General features: G+C 41.3%; 1 protein-coding gene across 23 annotated transcripts in view; it reads left to right on the plus strand.

The window, feature by feature from the left end:
* RBFOX2 (RNA binding fox-1 homolog 2) overlaps positions 1-18,124 on the plus strand; it is a 295,689-nt gene extending 277,565 nt beyond the window's left edge. For 14 of the 23 annotated variants that reach the window (XM_073006745.1, XM_007975619.3, XM_007975622.3 and 11 more), the window contains 4 exons: positions 1-40; positions 10,316-10,404; positions 10,876-10,948; positions 12,598-18,124. In XM_073006745.1, the coding sequence (XP_072862846.1) occupies positions 1-40; positions 10,316-10,404; positions 10,876-10,948; positions 12,598-12,642 (247 nt within the window). In that variant the 3' untranslated portion in view covers positions 12,643-18,124. Of the gene's footprint in view, positions 41-4,125; positions 4,168-6,322; positions 8,426-10,315; positions 10,405-10,875; positions 10,949-12,597 lie in introns of those variants that run through there. The other 9 variants (XM_007975623.3, XM_073006746.1, XM_007975625.3 and 6 more) reach the window with 4 other exon arrangements.
* The last annotated feature ends 375 nt before the right edge of the window (positions 18,125-18,499 follow it).

Here is an 18,499-nt window from a genome sequence, read left to right on the forward strand (position 1 = left end):
TGTGGTTTACCAGGACGGATTTTACGGTGCTGACCTCTATGTAAGTACACACACTGGGGCCTTCTCGACCCCATCCCCTGACAAGCCAGCCTTTTTTTTCTGTTTCTTTGGTTTGGTTTGGTTTTTTTCCTTTTAATTTATTTAATTTGTATTTTCTTTTTCCTTGTGGATATATATATATATATATTTATATATTTAAGAATGCAAGCATGCTTCTCTGCCACTGCGCTTGCCCCTGGGTGCAAAAACTAAGCCTTTGGGTTTCCTGATCATTGCAAGGGTCAGTCTACTGGACATATTCTTTTCCCTTCCCTATACCCACAGATGTTCTGTGGATCATTAATTTACTTGTGAGATGATCAGCAGGTTTAAAGTCTTTTACGATTGTCGTGTCATTTGCATACATAAATAACAGGACCAGCTTAGCCTTAAACCAGCTCTTTCCCTTTTCTGCTTTTCTTCTCATTTCACATCCCTCTTTAGATCATTAGAGCTGTGATTTATGTAGAGATTAATAAGCTTTCTGAACTGTATCATTTTCCTATTTTACATAATTTGAGAGAATATGACCTTGTGGTAGCCAAATAAGGAACCGATGCCAGCAAAGAGTGTGTAGTAATGAGAAAACTCCAGATATTTAGTTATTAAGAGCCATTGGGGGAAATGAGTAGCATAATCAGCAACCCAGACTCTTCTTACAGCCATTTGACTATCATAGAAGATTTGCTGATTCTACTAGCCATATTAATATGTACTCCATTATTTAAACTGTCTAGCTATCACTAAAGTTCCGTGATTGGTTTGTCACGTATTATTTAAAATGTGGACAAAGTGATATAATTGACAAACTAGAAATTTTTGAGTTTTGAAGTATTTTATTATGACCTCTCCAGATGGACTTTTTCTGAATGCAAGCTTGATTTAGTCACTCAAGTCATCAAGGGAAAATTTTTTATAAGAAAAACTTGTCAGCATGAAATGATTCTGTGGGGATTGGTTAAAATTGTCTAGAAATGCTTTCTCCACCCTTACTTTCCAAAATCAATAAGAGGACCTTTTTAGTGAACTGTTTGCACAGTCTACCAGAGATTCTCAAGCAACCTAAAAAAGTTAATGCACTTTCAGAATGCACTCAGAGGTTTTGTGTTTTGCAGGAAGTAGAGATGAGATAATACAGTTCTTCGAGGTACAGGTGACTCACGCATACTACTTAGAGTAGGCCTGTAAGGTATGCCTTAATTTAATAACTACTTGAAGGAACCTTAGCCATGATTTGGTCCAACCTCCTAAATTATAGATATATTTCTCAGAGACTTACCCAGAACTACATAAATTATTAATACAGTCAGGCATAAAACCCAACCAGTCCATATTTCACTGCCTCTCTTTGAACTTTAGTTAAAATCCACCTCTTTCCTCAAAATATTTTCAGCAAGTAATGAAAGATATCTTTTTTCCTATGTTCACAATGAAGCTTGAGAACTGGGGAATCTATCCTACTTTTACACCAGATTACACATTTCTAAATACACATACTTAAATATGATGGTCGCATGTACATCTCCCATATACATTAGTGTTCATATTCTCATGAAACTCATCTTTGTTATTTAACTTGTTTTCTTGAAATCTGATCTATTAGAGCAAGATTTTCCATTTGGATTATTTCTTAAATCAAGTTTTTTTCTCTAACGTGTTTCTTATTTGGAGATTTTTTTTTTTTTCTTAAATACAATCTATTTCTGTCTTATTAAGACTTGCCTACTTTGGGCTGGGCACAGTGACTCACGCCTATAATCCCAACACTTTGGGAGGCCAAGGCAGGCAGATCACGAGGTCAGGAGATCAAGACCATCCTGACTAACATGGTGAAACCCCATCTCTACTAAAAATACAAAAAATTCGCCGGGCGTGGTGGCAGATGCCTGTAGTCCCAGCTACTCGGGAGGCTGAGGCAGGAGAACGGCATGAACCCGGAAGGCAGAGCTTGCAGTGAGCCAAGATTGTGCCACTGCACTCCAGCCTGGGTGACAGAGGGAGACTCCGTCTCAAAAAAAAAAAAAAAACTTTCCTACTTTGGCCGGGCATGGTCGCTTATGTGTGTAATCCCAGCACTTTGGGAGGCCAAGGTGGGCAGATCACTTGAAGTCGGGAGTTCAAGACCAGCCTGGCCAACATGGCAAAACCCATCTCTACTAAAAATACAAAAGTTAGCCAGGTGTAGTGGTACACACTTGTAGTTTCAGCTACTTGGGGAGCCGAGGCAGGAGAATCACTTGAACCCTGGAGGCAGAGGTTGCAGTGAGCCAAGATCATAACACTGCACTCCAGCCTGGGTGACAGAGCTAGACTCCGTCTAAAAAAAAAAAAAAAAGAGCCGGGCGCGGTGGCTCAAGCCTGTAATCCCAGCACTTTGGGAGGCCGAGACGGGCGGATCACGAGGTCAGGAGATCGAGACCATCCTGGCTAACACGGTGAAACCCCGTCTCTACTAAAAAAATACAAAAAACTAGCCGGGCGAGGTGGCGGGCGCCTGTAGTCCCCGCTACTCGGGAGGCTGAGGCAGGAGAATGGCGTAAACCCGGGAGGCGGAGCTTGCAGTGAGCTGAGATCCGGCCACTGCACTCCAGCCCGGGCGACAGAGCAAGACTCCGTCTCAAAAAAAAAAAAAAAAAAAAAAAAAAAACTTGTCTACTTCAACCTTGTTAAGTCAACCAACCCAGTTTTTTTAACAGTTCTCTTATTTCCTTCCTTTACAATGTAAGATTTTGAGACACATGATTTTTCTGTTCTTGTTACTAAAATACTCGTTTTTATTTTTTTGGTTTTTTTGGGGGTTTTTTTGTTTTGTTTTGAGACAGAGTCTTGCTCTGTCGCCCAGGCTGGAGCGCAGTGACCGGATCTCGGCTCACTGCAAGCTCCGCCTCCCGGGTTCACGCCATTCTCCTGCCTCAGCCTCCCGAGTAGCTGGGACCACAGACGCCTGCCACCTCGCCCGGCTAGTTTTTTTTTTTTGTATTTTTTAGTAGAGACGGGGTTTCACCGTGTTAGCCAGGATGGTCTCGATCTCCTGACCTCGTGATCTGCCCGTCTCGGCCTCCCAAAGTGCTGGGATTACAGGCTTGAGCCACCGTGCCCGGCCTTTGGTTTTTTTTTTAAATCTACTAACTGGATTACCTTGCTGAGCTAAACAGAAGTAATTCCGTGATTTTGCTGAAATAATTTTTTTTGACCAGTGGCCGCTTGTTAATGAAAGTAATTAATAGTAATGTTATTATTTTTTAGTTCTTACCTTAAAGCAGAGTTACTTAGAGAAAAAAAGTTGGTCACTAGTGCTGAAATAACATCCACGCCCACACATGAGAAGCAAGAATATGAGGTAACTACTGAGTTAGGCTTAATACAACTGTCACTTTTAAAACTGCATATTCTATATTCCACATGTGAGGGAGCAAAGGATACTTCTTCAGAAACACACAGACAACAAAAAGCTGTCATTATGCCTTTGAGTTTGTGCTGCTTCTCTCCGTACATTTCTCATCTGTGGAAATCTGTCAGTACACATTTAGTTCTTATTTCTTCCGAAAGGCATCTTAGAAATAGAAGGAATAGAGAGTTTAGTATAAAAAGTGCACCGAATTGGAGCTTGAAGAGAAGACACGAGGGAAAAGATTTTAAATTGCTGGTTATGCTTAAGTGAAGTGAATTTAGGCTATTAATTGTGCAAGGCTTTTGTAATCCCTTTCACTGTCCCATTCGTAGACAGTGATTCCTGCTAGCCATTTTCTTTCTGTTTCTTTGATGGCACATTCCTCTCTGGAGAACTGATCTAGCAATTGTGTTCCTAGTTTGTAAAGAGACCTACCGTGATAGGATTTGGGAGTGTGGCAGCTAGATGATGTATCCACCCCTCCCTCTTCTTTTCTGGCCAGTAGAAAAGGCATAGTTCGCCCCGATTCACTTTTCAAATGGGATAACAAACTGCTCCTAATTCACCTCCTGTGAAAAGCATGCTTGCATCCAAAGGAAAGAAAAGGCTGGTGGGCCCCTTAGCGGGCTTTTTGTATGATTGTTTTCCTTCCACAGCTGTGTTTTTTGAACTGCTCTTCCTGTGTTCTGTTATAGAATAGTCTTACAGGAACCAATCATTAGCGCTAAAATACCTCAGGTAGGAGTGCCAGTGTGACCTGCCAATCAATCAGATTGTGGATTGCAGTGAAAAAATTGAATTATACTAACCATTCCAGCTCCACGTTAGAGATGGGAACAGAGGCTTTTTTGGACAATCAAGACTTGTGAGCGTGTGATCTAAGCCCTGCTACCTCAGCAGTGCCCACAGTCACATTCCGTACATAATGGCACTTCCTCCAAAAGTGCTCCTGTCCTCTTGACACATATCCCAGCCAGTTGTGTAATATGCACTGTCCCATCACTGCCACCTCTTTTAATCTGTCAGTCACATTTACCTGTGGTATTTAAACTGATTTTTTATATTTAGATCTTAGCAGTTAGGGACATTTTCTTACTACTATAAATTTAGAAATGAGAAAAAAGAGGAAGTAGAACTGTACAAATAGGATTCCTGAATCCCACCTTGGGCCCTGTAGTGAAATATCAGTAGTAGTTGGACTGTGCTGCTATATAAGTTTGAAGTTGCCTTAAAAATCTAGACATACGGGACTCAAACAATGAGACATGCATTTCCCTTGGCCTCTTCTCCTTTCACCCGAGAAGATCAGTGAGTTCATTTTTATAATAGCATACTTGTTAGAAGGATTGCTGATAGCTGGATGCTAGGAGAAAGAAAATAGTCGATGGCTTTTCACAATCCAGTTTATTTATGTGGCTACCCAGCAAGATTTTGGAAATGAACTAATTTGCGGAGATGTGGAATAATAATGTTTGAAAGGTTTGATTTATTGAAAATCATCTCTCATCTACCATAGAAATAATTGGTGGAAGACATCAAGTTGATCATAGCAATTTTTCCCCTTAACCCCAATGTTAAATAATAATAAGATAAAATTTAAATACTTTAAAATTTTTTTCATAAGTACTTTTCAAAGGAGATAGACCTCATTCAAAAGCAGTGACAGAATCACCATTATTGTAAGTTTCTGTGTTACTCACATTTAATCAGTGATGCCATTTTGCCACCAAAGAACTCTATAATATTTCCTAGAACCATGATTCTTAGCAGGGGTGGGGAGGTGGTGAGGAAAAAGAGGGAGTTAGAATCATCCAAGGATAAGTAAAGTGATTCCTGGAGGCCCAGCATTAAACCCACTCTAGTTGGAATAGATCTCTGCTCTGCTCTAGTGATTTTAAGCATCACACCTGCCATTCCTTACCCACCTCACCTACCGCCATCTCCCAACCCTCCTGCTCTATTGATCTATACACTACATGTAGGTAACAAGCTTTCATTTTGTCTGCTGGTCTTGAAATACACACTCTCCTCCTTGGTGTCACATAATGTCATTGTCTTCCGGGTAGAAAGAAGGTGTCTTGACATCACATGCTCACCAAAGTCCTGTTTTAATGTAAACCTAAAACAAAAATATAATAAAATTAAGGGCTAGGTTAAAATCAAGACAAGGCAAAAGTCTACGAGTGTGAGATTAAACTAATAAATATGCAGATAAAGGTCAGTTATAGGAAGGATTATATTCTATTGTATTTTGCTCTAGATTAAAACACAGCTACAAAACTGTGCTGAAAGATCATATGGTCAACGTGGCAACATCGTAAAGTTAATTAGGTGATAAAATTGGTTCAGAGCAGAGTAGAAAAGCCCTAGGAGATGACATTGAGCCATGAAAAATTGAGACTTTAACAACTGCAGAAAACACTGGAAAGGATCTTAAAGCCAACTTTTCAAAGGCATTTTCCTTTGAAGAAGCTGGAACTTGAAGTCAGAGATATGTTACAGATATGTGAAAAAGTAAAATTCCTAAACACAGGAAATATTTTAGAAGAATGCTGTGGACTAGAATATACGTTGTTGACAGAGGACAAGCATACATGTGAGTGCTGTGGGTCAGGACTGAATTATATTGCCAGTGTCAGGCAGGTTGAATAGGGGAGCGATGGAGCATTGGACAGCCCCACTGGGGATACCAGGTGTCATTCAGAATGAATTGCGAAGGAATAAGAATAATTATTTTTAAAGGGGCATGTGTGTATCTGAATCAAGCTTAGCCAAGCCAAATTTATCCAGCTATCAGAGTTCCAAAAAGACGTCCGTGTGTGCCCTCCTACATTAGGGTGTGCTGTGGCCATGCTAATCCCCATTTTTTGTTTTATTTCAAATCACACACAGATAGAATCTGCAAACTGCTTCAGATCAAACAGGTCTGATTGTGTGTAAATACATATGTCCTTTTTAATTTTTATTATTAATGGTTGCTTCAGTTTTGCATCAGTGCATGGTTAAAAGCAATACACATCAGCTATTTCATGACTTCATATCTCCAAATGAATTATTTCTCCTCTTTTTTTGTTTGTTTGTTTGTGCAGTCAGCTGAAGAAATGTTAACATCTCACTCTAAATCTCTCAGTGGAGTCTCTGTTCCCTTCTCTGATATAACAGATGGGTTACTGCTTGTTATAATTATTAACATTGTGGTGTGGGCCAGGGTTAGGGTGGGCAAGATTGACTATTTCTTTGGGCTGGGGAGGGGCCAGTCGTTAGGGTATGGAATGTTAACTCAAGTGGTGACTGACTGTTTCCGTAATACCAGGTCGTTGTGGCTGCACGCTCTAGTAATTGAGGCTGTGTACTTCACCGAGCTTGTGGTAGAGCCTAGGGCAAACCGCTGTCCCAAGAGAATGCTGGGATAGATAGAGTTAGCCAATACGAGTCTGAACGTGGTGATTTTGCTGGTTGTTTTAGCTCCAGATGTTGGCATGCTTAGTTTTTAATGTGATTAATAAATGTGGCGCCATATCCCTCCCCACGCCTGAACCCTGTCTCTTCCTCCTCCTTCCCACCCTTGTTCTTTTTGAAAAACTTAAGAAACAGTAATGAAAACCTTGGTGTTTCAAACTGCACTTTGTTCTCATGTTTTATAAAAGCCTTTAGAATTGCTAGTAAGAGTGAAAGTTGAAAAAATGGTTTCTCAGCCTGAAATTTCTATGCACTTTGAAATCTGGAATAGAAATAAATATATCTGAATTTTCTTTGTCTTACATTTTATGATACGTTTTGTTGAATAAAGCAGCAGAAATACTTTTGAGTAAGCGTGTGTGTGTGTCTGTATGGGTGTGTGTGTGTGTGTGAGAGAGAGAGAGAGAGAGAGAGAGGAATATATCCACGACACACAATTTTTCTACTTTTGGAGTAGCCATTAGTGAATTACCAAGTTAGTTTAGTAGGATATTGCCTGTTTATCCTAAAATAGTTGTTCTTTTAAAGATTTCTCTGTAATGCCGTTATTATAAAGTAATTAGGAGAATAATCATGTTAAAGTCATCTGCTTTAAAAAAAAAAAACTATTAATGTGTTTTTTCTTAATGCTGATATTCTTCTCCAGCCTTTTTCTGAAAAATATTTTCAGTAAAATATTTACTGAAAAATATTTTCAGTAAAATATTTGCAACCCTGTTCTGTTTTCTTCAACTTGAAAATCAGAGAACTTCATCAAGTTTAAACTTCAAAGTCAGAGTTGACTTATAAAAGAAGGAAACTGCTATAGATAGATTCTCCATCTCCTTCAGGATTGGAAGGAACATTATTTTCCATAGTCTAATCCATTTGAATTGTTTTGGTTAGCAATAACATTACTCCTAAACCACCACGGTTCCGATGGCTTCCTGTAGGCCTAGGAAAATGAGGGGAAACTGATTCTGCCAGCAACCTCACTTAGAACCTGTTTTTTCCAGAATGGGTAGAATACAGCTCAAAGCCGTGATTTGCTAGAATACTCAAGATCGTACCTCCAGTAGTACCTCACTCAGTCTTCCTGAGAGTCAGGTGTGAAACCTGCCCTTGGATGAGTACTTTTGAACCTCAATATCCCTTTGCAAGAATTCATACCTCTGCCGTATGGTGTAAGACTTCAGTTTTTAATGTTTTTACTTAGGTAAACACGAATTGGGCTGTAACTGCTTTTATTGCCTTAACTTTAAAAATTTTTTAATGTTACTCTGATGTTTGGAGTAATACTAAAGAGTATAATGCTTGCATTATAAAGAGTATCATGTTTGCAAAGAAGTTTTACTAAATAGCCCTGCTCTGACTTTACACTAGCAAACAAATTCTAAACTAATGGAACCACCTCTAGTTATAATGAAAAATTACTAGGGCTCATTTTAGTGTTAAAATTCCAACTGTAATTAACGTTTGCTTTGTTTAACAAATGCTTTAAAAAAAAAAAAAAGGTAAAGCAATACTTCAGTTAGTTAAATTATGTTGTGGCCAGGATGTACAGCTTTGCCCAGATCTGTCTGGCCTGCCCATTTCCATAGACCTGGCTAGAATTCCGAGGAACCATGTTGATCAGAAATGGGCCCCAAGGGTGCTTCTTGCCATGTTCCCATTCATTACCATTTCATTGTCAGTGTTTGGCAATATTAATTAGAGTCTTCATATATCTCTAGAAGGGTTCATGATTAGGAAGGAAATTTTACTTTCTAAGTCACTCATTTGAAAAACAAAGGAGGAATAATGTATAACCACTGAAAGCCAGTCAGGGATTTTTTAAAGTACATTTGAAACTATCCTGAGTTCAAGCAGCATACACTTGAAGAGCAGGAATAAATTTCCCCTCACAGTGCAGTTTCTTCATTTAGAGAAGGCATAAATTATATAAGAAAGAAGCAAAAGGCTTTAGAAGCTCATAAGAAATTATTGGTATTTCTAAATTAAGGTGTGACAGAAATAAAAGAAGCAAGCTAGCACCTGCCACATAAGATGGTGAAGAAGAGCAGGGATCCCATTAGAAAATAGTTGTTCTCAATCCCAAGAAATGATACAGAAGTAAATTTGAAATTTCTGTTGTAGATTTAGAAAAAAATCGAACATTTGGAAAAATAGAAAGTAGAAAACACAGGGCAAAAATCTTCAGATATCCATGAGAAATGGACACATTTTATCCACAGAAATAAAATGTTCATGCTATTGTTCACTACTGAAATGATGTTTAGTTGGGCCAGTTGAACATAGTTGTTTTTGATAGTGAAAGGCCAGTAATAAAAATTTGCATCTGAATTAGGTTTAGGTAAAATAGATGAATTCTAGAAGGGAAAAGAAAAATAATAAAAAGTAGAGTTTGCCACTTTTTAAATTATCCTGCCTGATGTGGCATTTGTTGTTGTGATTGTCTCTTGAAATGCTTTCTGAAAGAATACATGGTTCTCTTTTGTGTATTTGAGTTACCTAAACTGAGGTGAAATAGAAGGATATGATGGTTTGAAATTCTTTAGGACTGAGAGGATATTTGGACCATTGGAAGAAAAGCTCAGAGTCTACTGTAAGATTAATATGTAAGATCTCAAAACCTTTTAGGGAAGGAAAATGCAGTTAAATGCTAGAAGCAGGGTTCCTGATCTATTTGGATCCAGCCAAAGAATCCTCAGAAATCTGTAACTGGTTTGCTCAAGTATGAAATGTACATCTGAGTTGGCAGACTTCCCATAAAGAGCCAAGTGGTCAATATTTTTGGCTTTGTAGGACATTGGTCTCTGTCACAAGTATTTTCAAAAACAGGTGGCAAGCTGCATTGGCTCACAGGCCAAAGTTTGCTGACCCCTGATCTACATTGTTTTTCCTTCTAAATATTGCCTGATTATCTTAGCTTCTTGGCAAACATGCTAGGCCGGATGGGGCAGAGGTTTCTGTTACATGCTATGGTCTCTTAGTAATGAATCAATCCAAGAACACATTAGAGAATCTGAAGTCAACATATACAGATTTCATATGTTTTAACTTCATAATTTATATTTCTTGTCAGAGTTCTCCCAACTTGCTGTAAATATTTTTGCTTTTGAAAGTTCCAACAAAGACTGTGAAGTAAGACAGATCCAAAATCATATCTTCATTGCTTGTATTTAACAGGTACTACCAAAGTTTACTTTTAATACTGTCACAAATTGGAAAGCAAATCCTTGCATATCGTAGGGCTTAATTTTTTATTGGAGGAATAACAACATGCAGACTGATGCAGTTTGAAACATTTTTTTCCCATGTGTGTGTCTATGTTTGTGTCAGTCCCTGTGTCTACATGTATGTACGTCTGTGTGTGGGCGGGTGTGTGTTTTTCTGTACACCTGGGGGGAGAGGTATCTGTAAAGTCAGTTCTCTTCTCTCCTGTAGGGTGGATATGCAGCCTACAGATATGCACAGCCTGCTACTGCAACCGCAGCCACCGCTGCTGCAGCCGCTGCAGCCGCTTACAGCGACGGGTATGTACAGAGGCAGAGATGAGCTTTGGGATGCATGAGAGCTGTTCCATCCCAAAATGTCACCCATTTCCCTCCCTTCACCGTTTCCACAGCAGCTCTTAGCACATCGGGCATCTTGCCAGCCTCGGCTTTCTGCAGACCTCTTGATGGCCTTTGTCATACCTAAAGCACAAGGCACCAACTCTGTCCTCCGCTCCCTCTTTCTTGTTCTCATCTCTTCTTCGACTTTGACTCCAGTCCCTCTCTTCCTCATCTCCAATTCCTTTCGTTTCCATTTTATAGAAGTACTTCAGATTTTTTCAGTTATTGCATTTGGGAGTAGAAATAGAAAGGTTTTTTCCTATTCCTTGTAATTCCAGTTTCCTTACGATAATCCAAGACCAAGTGACTCACAAGTCTTTAGCACAGTAATCCCTTTAATTTTTTTAGATCACACACTTTTATCTGTCTGATTGTGTTTCTTCTTTCCAGTTATGGCAGGGTGTACACAGCCGACCCCTACCATGCCCTTGCCCCTGCCGCTAGCTATGGAGTTGGCGCTGTGGTAAGTATATAATATACCATTGTTTTATAAAGCCATTTCACCCCTTCTTTTACCCATAGACTACAGAAGATCTAGGGAGGTAGTAAACTTAGCCTTTCATCCACCATCAAGGTATTAAAGCCACACAGATCTATTCATGGCACCCTCTTTATTTGTATGTTATTGTAGTGTGAGCCACATGGCCTAGTTAAGGGCAGCAGAAAGGAATGACCACTGATAGTGTGCCCCGAGCAGTGGCATCATTTGTGAGAGTAATAGGGGAACTGGCGAGTGTTTTCTGTTGGTTCAAATGTTGAGTGCATACCTGTGGCATCGTTTCATTATTGGTGTTGGGAAAGGAGCATGGAACATAAGGCTGTAGTATTCACAGTAAACTTTTCAAAAACCTAAGTTTCAAATACAAATCTAAAGGATGTCTCTGCTCTTCCTGAGCCTTCTGGTAGATAGTACTAGAAATGCCCAAGTGAATGCTTTATAGGATATTTCATTGATTATTGATAACAACTGTGGCAAAATATAGTGTTTTTGATAAAGTATCGAAGAAGTCTGTAGAACTAGCATAATTTCTTCTGACCAACCACCTCACTGCAACATTATTGTGTTGGCTTCGGTGCCTCCAGTTTCAGTGATTAGGACTCACAGGCTGCAACAAAGGTAGGCCGTTCCACAGTGACACCTCTGCCAGCCTTGCTCTCTAATTCAAAATGCAGCTGGGCAGCTGCCTCTGAACATGGCAGAGTTGTTTGAAAAGGAGACAGAATAAAGTGTAAAATGTACGACCTAAAGGAATATGAAGAAGTTACTTCTCACACCAGATTTCTACTGATGAAGATTTGTGGAAGGAAGTAATAGGGGGCCCTGAGGGAATATATGTTTGTAAGTGAAGTAGAGCATTACAATATAAAGGCAGTGGTGGAAGTTCCTGAGGTTTTATTTTGTCCTAAAATGATATAGGTCCTATGCTAAAAGAATGACCTGAGAAAGATACATTCCTGGGAAACTTGTAATTGAAAGAGATAAACCATTAGATAAAGTCATTTGATAAAGGAATAAAGCCTAGTTAAAACCCCAGCTAGATATATAAATGTGAATATGTCAAGTAACAGCCTAGTTGGTGTGCTTTGTAGATGATAGAGGAACTAGACTTTATTAAAGACTGACTCAGGTTTAGATGCAGCAGCATCTCAAACATGGGCTGTGACCGCACGTGGCAGGGATCGTGTCGGAAGTAACGTGCACTGCAGATGGGTCATATGTGAAAAGGGGAAACGGGATGTGTTTTCCACCAGGATTATAGGCTGTATCAAGGTAAACAAAAACCTGTGCTTTTAAAAATCATACTCTTGGCAGAACTAGTTTTCAACTGTATATTGTTTCCCTTCTGTGCTAATTCATGTAAATGATGAAATGGAATGTCGTCATACTCTCTTTGACAATATCAGGTCAGCAGTAAATGTGTTGGGCTCTGGTTTGAGCACCTTAGAAGCAGCAGTTGGTTTCTGACTTTACTGCACAAGGCAATGCTGGATCAGTTGCTTTGAGGCTTTGAAGGAGGCTGTGTTTCCAAATCCCTCTCTGGACATTTTTCTTCACTGTTAATGCTTCTCTCATCAACCTTTTAATTATTTTTATCTCTTTAATTACTGCAGGCGAGTTTATACCGAGGTGGCTACAGCCGATTTGCCCCCTACTGAAGTGACGTGAGACCCCTGCAAATGGGACAGCCCCCCAGTTCATGAGGCCTGGCTATTGCAATATTTACTAGTAGAGGAACTCTATAGCAAGATGAAGAGGAAAAACAAACAAACAAAAAAAAAACACAAAAAAAGAAAGAATACTTTTTTATACCTCACTATGTTCTTTGAATATGTATTTTTCCTTTAAATTTCTGCCTTTAATTCTTTTGTTCCAAAGATTGTGCATTTTTTTCTTTTTTTTTTTTTAAACTGTGGTAAAAAAAAAAAAAAATAATGCATTTCCATGTCTGTATGTCCGTGCTTAGCTTATTCTGTCAGTCACGGAAGAGGCAGGCAAGGAGGGAGGAGAGGCATGAGGAGCTGATAAATGCATCTGATCAGAAATCAGCAGACAGAACTACCAAAGTGTGCCTGGTGCTGAATGGCTGGGGGACAAGCAGAAGTGGAAGAGATCTTTCCGCAACAGGATATTCTTCTAGTCTTCTGAGTTTCTGGTCTTTTGACAGGCAATTCTGGTTGGATGTGGCTGGAATCCACATGCTGATAGATAGGAATGTGTGCTTATAAAGCAGGAGAATTAAAAAGACGCTTTCCTCTCCTCTTCCCTCCTGTCTTCTCCACTCTTTTTACAATCATCTTACACGCACAGCCTGAGACAGTTGGCATCGTTTTTGGAATTATAGTATTGATATTTCCAAACGTGCTCTCAGACTGTGGATAATAAACACCTCATTAGGAAACCGATCTCGGAGTGAACTCTGGAGTATGAAAAAGATCATTTCTTTTTGTTCCTGTAACTTAGCATTCTTTCTGGGCTTCTTCTCCTTTAATTGAACCACAGCTTAGCTCATGTATTCTTTTATTAACATCCTGCTCTCATGTCCATAAGATTCAGGAATTTAGGACCCAGGGACAGAAAGATGAATAAGCCAGTGACCAGATTTCCCCCAGATGTCTGGGCACCGCTTGAGGATTAGAAGTACAAAGTGTTCACAGCCATTAAAGAGGGTGAGGAAGAGAAAAGGAATATTAGAAGATCTGGTATTTCTTTTTTCTTGCCTTAGAAAGTACAAAGTTTAAAAAACAGAATAAAGAATCTGCTGGGGAAAGACAGAGTAGCAGGTCCTAGGTCAGCAGTCCCTGGAAGTTTTGGTCATGAGGACATGGAAGGGCAGGCAGAGGCACTTTGTACTTGCTCCAAAGCCATAGGAATTTTCATCTTCCAGAGCCTTTATGAGTCACTTCTCTATCCACAGTCTTGAGCCCTGTGGCTGTCCTGCCAAGCTTCTCACTGTCCTCCAAAAACAGCCAGCTGAGCACCCGGACCACTTTGTGTACATTAACACTACAGGACATAAAATGCGGAGGCCCTGAGATTGCTGCCCTCCCATATTGGCAGGAGGGTCTGAAATGGCAAGGGTCTTCTGTATCGCCAGGAAGAGTCATGCAGTGAGTCACTGCCGTTGCCATCTGGCTGTAATTTTCTGTGTTATCAAGGTAGGAGAGAGAGTTTCTCTTCTAGCTATTAGAGAGAACTGATCAAAGCAAGTGTCCTACAGCATTTCCCAAATGAAGGCATTAGGAAATAGAAACGCACGGTCTTTTTGGCTCCCTGGTCTATTCACATTGGTACTAGGGTGATCTTTCACCCAAGGGACAGCTGCTACAGGGAGTAATTCAGAGACGTGGAGCTTCTGGTTTGTTATGGGTTGGTTTTGGGTTTGTTTTTTAACTCCTGCCTCCACACGTTCTTGACTGATAACTGACTCATGTCCCTGAATTAAAATGACTGACCTACGACAGCATCAAGCATTCTTTGTAAGCAGAGTGATGTGTCTGAGAGGGCACTGGCCCGTCGCGTAGAATACATATCCTCTCCCCCTTCGGAATCCTGTCTCGCCTCATAACTGGGAGAGAGGCTGTGCCTGAAACTAGGGGCAATGTCAAGGAAGCTAGAGGCCTCGATGCAATTATTACTCATCCTGGGGAGGAGGACGGAGACTAAGGGGACACCAACGGCCCAGTCCATTGGCCATTTTTAAGGATCCCCCCACCCCAAGCCAAAGTTTGGTTTGTTGCTGTTAAGACAATTTTTGTTGTATGTATATAAATATTTTAGTTAGAGGAGCGGGGAATGGGATGCGGGCTTTCACAGTTCTAGGGAATGGGGGCAGGGAGGATTTTGCTTTTGCTTTTGCTTTGAGGGAGAACTTTAGCTGACTGAAAAAACAAAAGTTTGAGGTCATGATCACAAAGGGGCCATTCCCAAAAGATGGCAAGCCACGTACTCAATGGAGACTAGGCCAAATTCTAAATGGCTGTATCCCTAGCAGGGGAGAATAGGAGAATGAGTTTAAGTGTTTTTCTCTTCTTTTTTCCTAGAAAGAGGTAAGGATAATAGGAAAGGTAGAGAAGGCAGCTCCCACAGACCTTTTCAGAGAGGCAGAATCTTGAGCTTGAGGCACCTTGAGTGCATCTCAGTTCAGCTGGTTCTGGCTGAGGCCTCCAAAGGCAAGCTCTGTGCTTTCCAGTGGTTTCTGCTGCATTTCCAGGGATGGTGTTTAACACCGCTTCCTCCAGCTCCCTTTTCTAAGAAAGAATAGATGGAGTTCTGCTTTTTATGAAAGGGTCTTTGGTTTTCAGTGTCAACACTGAGAATTGGGGCTCTTACAAGCATCTAGATTTCACAGTATCAACCTCGCCATCACCATTTGAACTTTGAGACTCCACACAGTCAACTTCACCAGAGGCAGGTTGCTCAAAGCAGCACTGCTTGTCTGTTCCTGACTCTGGTTCTCACTGTATTAAGAGAGTCAGAGGAGTCTGGCATTTCGTGAGTTTTTAGAGGATGCTGGCTGGTAATTCCAGAAAACTCACCGATGCTGAATCACATGCATGATTCTTTTTCAACTTTACTATAGTTCATGACCTGGACTTTCTGTACTCTTGGAAGCTGGGCTCCTTAAAGGAGGCCTCTAGTGAAAACCTTTATCTCCACGTCCCTCTTTTAGCCCAGAGAGCTGCCCAAAGGCATTTTCCAGAATTCCTTGTGTCTCTTAGTTCAATTTCCATTAACTCAGATCAGCCATTGTGATTCACCATTTGTCAGCCTCTCGGGTTTCACAAAACCTACTATCACCATCATCCTCCAACAGCCACAGTCTGAATTGAGCCAACATTTTTTTTTTTTCTTTGAGAAAGCAGTGGACTGGGGCACCACTTCTAGTCTGAGGGGAGCTAGTGGAAATCTAGACGCTCGAAATCATCGATAGCAGCTTTTCCTCAAATGTGTGATTCCTCAGGGGCTGAACTGCTCTTAGCTTAGAATTATGCTTTACTAGAGATCCAGCAGAGAAGTGGGTTAATCACTACCATCCCGTGACTAGTTACATAGCTTCCAGACATGAGGGAGACTGATATCAAACAGGGACGGAAGCAACCCCAAGGATATGCAAGAAGGGCATGATGAGCCCCCTTCCCTCTGTCAGGAGAACAAGGCCAACCAAGGGACGGACTGGAAAGCACTTACATGTTTAAGGAGGGAAAAGGGGACGCTTTGGCGAGCCCTCCCCTTCTGCCAAGTTCAGCCAGTTCTCTGCTGCTTGCAACCCTCTAGCACAGTGACATTTGCAGAATTGCAGGTTTTTTCCCCCAGATACTAGGAGGAAAGGGACTTTGGGGGGTGGGGAAGGGGTCGTGGTGTTTTAAAAGCATAAGTTACCTGTTTGCACTGTTTTAAGATAGGAAAAAAATAGTGGGCAAGGTGAACATCAGACGTAAATTTGTGTGTTTTTATTTTGTCATGCTCTTGAAAATGTTTGACCATTTGTAGTATACACAGTGAAACTTGATTCTCTGTTGCATAAAACACTATATTTTTTTGGAAATGTTACTGTCCAAAAGCCTCTTCCCTCCCTTTCCTTTTCCTGTGTACTTCCTTCATACTTGCTTTACTGATCGGCCAGGCAATAGCCATCCAAGAGCTAGAGCATGAAACAGGGCCCTTTCCAAGTAGGCTCTGGGTGTCCTAAGCCAGCGTGTGCCCTCTGGTTCGGTGAGCGTAGGAGAGTCCCTGGCACCTTTCTTTGCAAACAAGGCTTACAGACCAGACTGCAGCAAGTTGTCAAATTCCTCGATCAGATGCACTAGGAGTGAGGCCTCGCCCAGGGATGGAGGGGATTCCTGAAGTGCTGCAGTTGGCTGTAGTAGCTGAGTTCTTTTCCATGTTACCGAAACTGTAGCCAGTTACAGTTTACTCAGGAAAACGGTAGATCAATTCAGCCATGGTAGTGCTGGTCGGCAGGGATTGGTAACGGAGAGAACTGCTTAGCAGCCAAAACTCAAGCCTTGCCTTTTAGGAGGCCACCGGCAGAGGGACTTGGTCCTCCTTGTCTGGCACTTGCGTCCATGCCAGCGACCTGAGGACTGCACTCACACTGGCGAGCAAGAAGGGAACAGTGATTCTCTTTTCTCTCCCCACCCCCTGCCCTTTGTTACCAACACCAGTTTCCCAGGGGGTACATGAGTTTTTGAATTTTTAAAACATGTGTTTTGGTTTCGTTTTTCCGGGGACTGATAAGTGCTTTAAGCAATGTCCATACCCCGTCAAGACTCCCAGCTTAGTCATTTTCTTGTATTTTTCTGTTCACAGTATTTGTGTGTGTGCTTGTTTTGGCAGCTCATTTTGGCTGTATTATATATCGAGTGATGAATTGATCCTCTTTTTTTCCCTAAGGGATATGAATTGTTTTTCTTGTGTTATATTCTGCTTGTGAATAGCTGGAGCAAACCTGGGGCTGACACACGTAAGCTAGGGCTGCAAAGCGAGAAGAGAGCCGGTGGAGTGTACTTGTCCCTGACAGGCTGACCTGCCTGAGTCTCTGAGCTTTTCAGTCCAAATCTTTGCAAGGCTCAAAATGCCACAGAACCTCTCCTCTTCTCCCCACTCCCCATGGCAGGAACCGGACCATCCCTACATGCAACATGCTATTCCTCCAGCCCCTCCCATTGCCATGGCAAAACAGGTACCTTGGGGCAGGGGGGCATTACATGGGATGCTTGTGTGATCGACCACCCAGCCTTGTCTCTCCCCTCCCGGCCTCCCCCACAATCACTTCCTAGGACACCCGAGCTGCTTGCCCAGGGTCCTGTTTCCCTGCTAACTCCAGAGAAGCATCCCAGGGCTTTGTGACAGTCTCTGATTCCCTTCCCTTCTCGTTAAGAATCATATTGTATAGTAGCTTTCAGACCATACAGTATTCATTGGGTTACTCCTATTATTATCAAGTAGCTGGAATTGTGAAGGTCGGAGTAGTTAGATCTTTAGCTTTTATTCCTTATTTTTTTGTATTACTCTCCATGTGTATAAATTATTGATCATGTTGCTGGCTTTTATAAACTCTAAGCGAAGGAGGAGCACTGCCTCAGCCTTTGCACATGGTAATGAAGCACTGTTTTTAAATAAAAGAGAGAAACACCATTCTTGGGCCTGTGTGTATTAATCCTCGTTCCCTGTTGCCTCTGCCTGAGGCTCCAAAGATACAACTTGGATTTGACTTTTTAAGTGGGGGTCGGGGGTACAAGAAGGAACAGTGCCAGGCGTTCTGTGAGACATTCTAAATGGTGACGATAAGCCAGAAGGTAAACGAGGCCAGCAGCTGGGTCCGTGTCACTGCTCTCAGCTTCCCCAGCTGCTGAACTCCAATCTGTCCAAAAGCTGATTTTGTGCCTCTGCTTTTGAAATCTTTCAGCTTCACTTCACCGTCCACCCTCCCCTAGACTCAACTGCTGCCTTTACTGCACCACAGACACTGCCCTTATCACTTGACCTTATCAAAGTGTCATTTTCCTGCCT

Source organism: Chlorocebus sabaeus, chromosome 19, assembly GCF_047675955.1.
Source record: "Chlorocebus sabaeus isolate Y175 chromosome 19, mChlSab1.0.hap1, whole genome shotgun sequence".
Taxonomy (NCBI): domain Eukaryota; kingdom Metazoa; phylum Chordata; class Mammalia; order Primates; family Cercopithecidae; genus Chlorocebus; species Chlorocebus sabaeus.